We start from the raw sequence: 7,695 nt of genomic DNA on the forward strand, positions 1-7,695 counted from the left end.
AAGAAATCCCTTCTTCTTCCTCCTTCAAGTCACGGCAATGGAGAATAGAATGAGCAATTTTTTTTTTTGTTTTCCTTGTTCAATACACGCAATGGGGAGGGTAACCACACACACACATTTTTTTTGTTTCTCTTCCTACTAACACCAATATAATAACAATTCTAACATCAACCATTAGCAAAACATGTTGGAAACATGTTCCCTTGCCCATAACCTTGTCATGGCCGCCACTCACCTTAGGAAGTGGGTTATTTGACATGCAAGGACAACCATTTTCCCACATGTATTAATAGGCCACCTTACATTTGCCTAGCACATTTCTAAATTTTCTCACATAAGTCCTATTTGATAAAATTCACTTACAATTAACAAAATCCAAACATTCAATTTTTACACAAGCATATGTACATATAATGAGCATCAACTATGACGGTTAATTATTTTTATAACTCGGTTTAGTGGTCCCGAAACCACTTTCCGACTAGGGTCAATTTAGGGCTGTCACAAAACCGAGTTAGAAGATTATACATTACACTAAGCATATCGTTAAACATACCTCTTCAATTTAGCTAATTTCATAGCCGATTAATCACCTTACCCCACATTACTCAATGCCGAATATTAACCCAACATCACAAGCATAATCACCATGAAACTTACCTTAATACACATTTTATCCCATTGCCGAATACATATATATATCATCAAACAAATTTTTATTCACATCTCTATAATTGATCATAATCGGACATTATAAACAAATCAACTAGTTTAACATTCAAATTCTTCTAATCATTCCTCAATCACTTACTCAATGAACAACAATCCAAGCACATCAAAGCGTAGTCGAATGTATCATTCTTCTTAAATTCATATTCGAACACTCAATTAAATACTTACAATTTAGCACTAATTTAGCTTTTCAACATAGCCGATTGCCATTAAGCAATTAAGCCACAAATTTTCAATTTTACCAAGCTCAACTCATCTATAATCAACCCTCAATACATCTAAGCATCAAAAACAACATCAAAGAAATACAAACATCCATGACCGAATGTCATCTTCATAAATTTACAAAAACATTTGCCATGAGCTAGCTTCTATACTTGATGACCACTCCAAATATACAAAGATTTTCAATGAAAGGGCATTAACATACCTCTTCCTAAACATCAACCAACCCAACATGAAGCAAGAGAATCCTCTTCTTCTTCCTTCCTCAAGTCACGGCAATGGGGAGCAACCTAGCTAATTTTTTTGTTTCTCCTCCTACTAACCACTATTATTTTATTACCCATGTTCTTTATTCTATTATTCCTAACATAAAACACTAACATAAAATGTTTATAATACATTTTAACCCATAGCATGGCCGCCACTACTTGTCATAGGTGGAAATTTGACATGCAAGCCCATTATTTTCATAACATGCACTAATAGGTCCTTATAGATTAACCTATCACCTTTTAAAAGTGCCACACATAAGTCCTATTAATTAAATTCACATGCAATCGACTAAATCGAAGCTTAAAACTTTCACACATTCATATTCACATATTTTAGACAATAAATATCATATTCAAATACTTCGGTGACTCGGTTTAGCGGTCCCGAAACCACTTTCCGACTAGGGTCAATTTAGGTCTGTCACATTATGTTACTATTTTTGTTATTTCTTTTGTCTGTAAACTCTGCATTTTATTTCTTGTTTTTGTTTTAGTAGTACGGTGCGTTTTGGCTAAAGGAATTAACACCCGCTTAAACGATTCATTTTGATAGGAACATTGTTTAATGAAACAATGCGGTTTGAGCGTGTGTTAGTGCCAGTTGTCCAAGTCCATTATTTGGTTTCCTTAAGTACCAATAGATAGAGGAAAAAACAATTATGAAATTTGAAAACCAAATTCTCAATATCTTCTTCTTCATTTTCTCTTTCGAATTCTATCTCTTCTCTTCTCCTTTCTCTGTTATTTCCTTCTTCCAAATCCATCTCGTGACAAACTTCATATCCAAAATTAATTAGAAGATTTGTTAAACTTGATTGCTTAAAATAACAAACTTTTAAGTTTTTATCAATAATTTTTCTAGATCCTTAATCTATCGTTAATCCCAATTCCTAGCTATCGAGCTCTTCTAGCAAGATACTACATGATGAAGTCTTTAAGAACTTATAATCTCCAAGAACCTATATCGTAAATAAGCCATTTTAAGGAGAATGTTATGTATTTAATTTTTTTTAAATCTGAGAATTTATCCTGTAAGGATGAACTTGAGAAATTCTAGTTGAAGCTTGATATTAGAACTAATAAGTATTGGATGCAATGGTAAAACACATTATATTTTAAAAAAGAGAATACATGTTTGAATATTGAAAATAACATTATTGAAATTGACAGTAAAAAATATCAAAAATAGACCAGAAATATGAAAAACAAAAACTCTTAAATTTTTGCTATATCTATGTATTTTTGGAATGCTATTATTGTAATTGATAATTTCTTGTTTGGTGGACTAATTGATGAGAAGAGTAAGGTTTTCTTTTTTGTCCCATTTTTATCATCTGCATTCTACAAAGTAAATTAAGAAGTTCCAAAACTGTGGTCTGCACTAGGTTTACAATTTTCAAAGATAAGACTTAGTTATCCTTTCTTCTCCTTATTTTGGGCTCTAGCCATGTGAAAAAAGAGCACATGTAACAAACAACCATAAACCGTTTTTCTTTTTTCTTACAAAATTTTAGAATAAAATCAATGAGAATGATGGCATGAAAAGATTTGCTTGTGATGCTAGGTATAATGGAGATGGGTCCATATTTAATGGACCCAAGGCGAATAAAATTCTAATTTTGGAGAGAGCCCATTAGTTAGTATTTATTAATGTCTAGTTGACCACAAGAGATCCATTTGAATTGTTAATTTATTAATGTTGTGATACAAAGTAAACAAATACAAAAAAGAAAAATAGTAATTAAAAAAATAGCCTCATCTTCCTTTACAATAAAAAAAATATAAAAGATAAATTATTGGCATTTTTTTTGGAGAGGGCTACTTCCTGTGTTAAACTAAAGCTCTACATTATTTTGTATGCATATAAAAAGGAAAAAAACACTAAAACAGATTTAAAGACAAAAACCCATTGGATTAACATTTATACTTGAAAGTGTTTGAATTGTTGTATTTCAGAAATGTGAAATGCATCGCCTATGCCTTGCAGCCATGGATTTTTTCTTCTGCTTTGTTTCTTCTTTCCAGCTTTTGGCAATATCATGTGCTACACTGATGGCATCCAATGATGCACCAGAAAGACCTCTCCTTGTGAACCCTACTGCATAGAGTCCTCCTTTCCCTTTCCATCCGTTAGGGAAAGGGTTCTTTGGAACTCCTTCTGATGAAAAAAACTCATTTTCCTGTTTCCATCAACACATTCAAAGTTTTAGATATATAATCAAAGTAACAATGACCAATCAAAGGAAAATAAAATCTGCTAGGGTTTGATTGTTAGTTGCTCAAAATAATCATAGATGATAAGGAAATGACAGAGTAAGAGACGGAAATTTAAATGAGAGAAAAATATTGACTTTTTAGTAGGAATCGGATTGTATTTTACTTTTATTATTAAAAATTAGTTCTTAGATAAAAATTCAATTGGTCATTTTTTTGTTAAAAATTTTATCTATTTGTATGGTTAAAAACTAACATAGTTGATAGAATAACTAAACAATTATATTTGACATGACATGTGTACCTCTATGCTGATGTATAAAGACTCATTTTTAATAGAAATAGATGAAACTTTTGATAAAAAACTATTTTACTCTTTGATTTAATGTATATAAATTAATTTATCTATTTTTAATAAAAATAATAAAATACAATCAACTTCTAATACAAATATCTCTATTTTGAAATTAAGCTAATTCATTGTTTTTATTATTACTATGAAAATCCTAATCTCAAGAAAAATACAAATGGATAAACAAAAAGAAGAAAAAAGCTTCTCAAAATATTATAATCTAATCAGAAATTTTGATGTATGAATAAGACAAAAGCAAACCGTCAGACAAAACTAACGATGCTGACAGCGGTTTCTTTTTTTGAGTTTTGCAAGAACATGTGAATGTCTTAATCAGTTAAAAAGACAATAAACAGAAGAAATAGAAGGGAAGAAGAATCTAAAAAATATAGTCAGCGATTTCCATAACCGTCACATGTATATCCCACAAGAGATAAATAGAATAAAAAGAAATCAATGGTGAAATAATTAGAGAGAATCTGACTCACCTTTAGCCATGAAGGAACGTTGCTACGATACCCAGTTGCAAGAATAACAGACTCAATCTCAAGAGTTTCGCCATTGACAAGCTCAACTCTGCCCCTGGAGAACTTTTTGATCCCAGGGACAATCTTGATTTCACCCGATCTAATCTTCTGGAATGCACCAATGTCCAATACGGGAGTTTTCCCTGCAGTGTTTTTTAGCTCTAAAGGTCCTACACAAGGCTTTTTCAGACCATATTTTTCAGTATTTCCAAGTATCAAATGCGCAAGAATAAGCAGTATCTTATCAACAAGCCAAAGAGGTAGCCACTTCATCATCGACACTGCCAATTCAAAAGTTGATTTGCCTAAAACTTCCCTTGGTAAGACATGAACCTGTTCATCAAATGAAAAAAAAAATGGTTAATTTAAATACCTTTATCCTTTGAATAACATGATTTGGTGAAATTTATATTCACTTACTGAGCTTCGAACAACCATTGATGGATTTGCATTATGATTACAGAGGTCAAGAGAGACCTCCATGCCCGAATTGCCACATCCGACAACTAGAACACGTTCTCCACTGTAACTTTGACCTGATTTATAGTCACAAGCATGTGTAACATGGCCGCCAAAATCTTGCAAGCCTTCAAATTCTGGAACAACTTTCTCTGCATTTTCTCCCGTGGCTACTACAAGCCATCGACAAATGTATTCGACTCCGATTGGGTTTGGACCGCCGGTTGCGATGGTTTTGACTCGCCACAAACCAAATGTTTCATCGTAGTTGGCTGACTGCACTGTCTCATTGAAATGTGGGTTTATATCAAAGTGTTTTGCGTAGGACTCAAGGTAGCTTATGAACTGATATTTGGTGGGGTATTCAGGGAAGTCCTCAGGAAATGGAAAGTTGGGTAGCTGGCAAAATTGTTTAGGAAGGTGAAGCTTAAGACGGTCATAAGTTCTGTTCTGCCAAAGGGAGGCAATGCAGTTTGCTCGTTCAAGGATTATGAATGGCACACCTTGGTTTTTAAGCCCCGCTCCAACGGCAAGACCCGAGGGACCTGCCCCAACTATCACTGGTCCATTCACCCATATGCACCGGCTACTCAAAAAATCCTCAGAAGCTAAAGTTGGAAACATATTAGGCATGTTAAGGCAGCAGCTAGACATGTATATAAAGAAGAATTGAAGAAGTTTGTAGGGAAGGGAAGAAGCTGGTTCGAATATGTATGTTGTAAGATGGAGAAGAGAATGAAGGATTTCGTTTGAAATGATGTGAGTGGAGAAGGAAAGAGGGACAGATGGGGTTTAAATAGAGAGGGCGTTGGCCGTGATGATGAGTTTAGCATGTGATTGGTATCTGAAAACGATGCTTTTAGGGGTCAGTCTCAAATGATAAGCTACCCGGCCACCTGCAATTATTTATTACTTTCATACTATGTCTGCATAAACAATTCTCCAACTCTAATATTTTATTTCAAGTTTCTAAATTTACATTTTACTCATTTATGGAGATAGTATGATGTTTAGGATGTAAACCAGTGACTAAAACAAAACAGCCAACCAATCAAGAAACACTGCTGATCAACATTTTCACTCAAATTTCTAATGAAATTTTGTAAGCTTACTGCTACTTCCTAGCACTATAAGAAAAGGAAACGAGTACATGCTAACCAGAAACCTGATAGTAATCAATGGGACTTCAAAGGCTTGAACTCTCAAAGAAAGCATAAACAGTGTAGATTTTATGCTAATTACAAGTTATACGTTTTAACAGAGTAATAGAATGTTAAAGGAAGTCTACAGGTATGACTAATAAATATAGGCCAGGAGTTCTGTGAAAGTTAACCTTGGAGGACTTGACCAGTGGCTGCTGCAGCCATATATGGTCCTCACAAGATATTTGTTACCCTTTGTGACGTTGATACTGCTGTGTTCTTGGATCAGCTGCTAACTTTTTATTAATATTATTATTTCAGGTTGAGTTGTTCATCAGCTTGAATCTAGGGCAGATGCTTTGTAGGTTCACTGAATACTCTTTGGTTAGAAAGTTTCATTTTATTTGTTGAATGCTTAGAAGAATCACGAACAAGAATTGCATAAAACAATTATTCGACATCAGCATATATCATTTTCATTCACATCATACTGTATAATTATTCTAACAATTAAATTATACAAAATGTTGGGATGGGCCATGGTAATGGTTCCCACCAAGTGTGGTGCAAAGAGCAACTAAAGACAGAGGTTTAAGTATACAAGTGATTGTGAAATTGTAGTTGTGAGGGTCTTTGTACCGCAAGTAGTTGATTTCTATCTTGTGTCCTTGTTTTGGTGCTACGAGGGGGTATTTATAAAGGGAGGCTAGCTAGGCATGAGTCCCAACTAGTAAGATTGTATTCTTCAAGTGCAAAAGGTAGAGTGATTGTCAACAAGAAGCACTATTAGAATCAATGTGTGGGGACTAGGTGGAGTATCGTCGATCCTGAGGAGGTGATGGATTCACAGGTGCTGGCAAGAACTCTTTCTTATATACATTTTTGGGGATTGCATGGGCTGGCCTTGTGTGATATGGCATTTATCAAGGTTAAGACTAAGCCTCTAGCAAGGTCGCGAGGTCAAGCTTCATCGAATTCTATATGTAGGCATATGCATCGTACAGTGAGAGATGATATGAAAGGGTGAGATAGAATATTTGACGGGTGATCTCAAGTAGTTGCAAGACGAATCAATGGCACAGCATATGCAAGTTGAGCTTGATGTGAAGTCTTTAAGGAAGGTTGTCAAGGAACAAGACCTTTGAATTGCTTCCTTAAAGTCAAGTCACCATATGACTATTAGCAATGCAACACCCGATACCCGACCCACTCTCTAAGTTCGAGTCCTAGATGATACAAATTCTGAATAACTGACTAACATTATTTAAAATTCGTTTCCAACAATTTATTTGTACGCAATAATCTATATTAACACATTCATCTTTTAAAATTTCTGCCTAGCAACTTCATTTACAATTTTGACTATAAATCTCAAAGAATTTGTGGCTAGGCTAAAACTCCTAGCCGTAACCTCTGGTAGCACCTCTTTATACGCATGTTACAATTTCGCCTCCCATTTTCTTCCATGTTGGTGAAGTCTGACTTAGCCTTCTGCTCAATTTCCGATGACAACCCTATCCTGCAATTAAGTAGACCATTCATAAGCTCAATTGGACTTAGTGAGTTTTTGCATAATGGTCATATATCAAAAATCAAAGTTAAGGGATTATGGATTTAAAGGAAAATTTCACTCCCTGGTCAACCTTAAGATTTGACATTTTATATCAATGAATCTTTTGCCTTCCCGTTTTCTTTGCTTGTTCTATCTGTAGTACATGCCAATTTTCTTCAGAATGGAGGTTCTCAGGAATACGAACTCGATGCACCTTAAC

General features: G+C 34.3%; 1 protein-coding gene across 1 annotated transcript; it reads right to left on the reverse strand.

Annotated features, from left to right (window-relative positions):
• Positions 1 to 3,181: 3,181 nt before the first annotated feature.
• LOC108488798 (probable indole-3-pyruvate monooxygenase YUCCA3) lies at positions 3,182 to 5,541 on the reverse strand. The gene is made up of 3 exons (XM_017793085.2): positions 4,743 to 5,541; positions 4,284 to 4,655; positions 3,182 to 3,409 (listed from the first exon to the last, which is right to left on the reverse strand). Exons 1-3 carry the CDS (start codon positions 5,433 to 5,435, stop codon positions 3,182 to 3,184), a joined length of 1,293 nt encoding a protein of 430 aa, XP_017648574.1. The 5' UTR covers positions 5,436 to 5,541.
• Between the last annotated feature and the right edge of the window lie 2,154 nt (positions 5,542 to 7,695).

Source organism: Gossypium arboreum, chromosome 10, assembly GCF_025698485.1.
Source record: "Gossypium arboreum isolate Shixiya-1 chromosome 10, ASM2569848v2, whole genome shotgun sequence".
NCBI classification, from domain to species: domain Eukaryota; kingdom Viridiplantae; phylum Streptophyta; class Magnoliopsida; order Malvales; family Malvaceae; genus Gossypium; species Gossypium arboreum.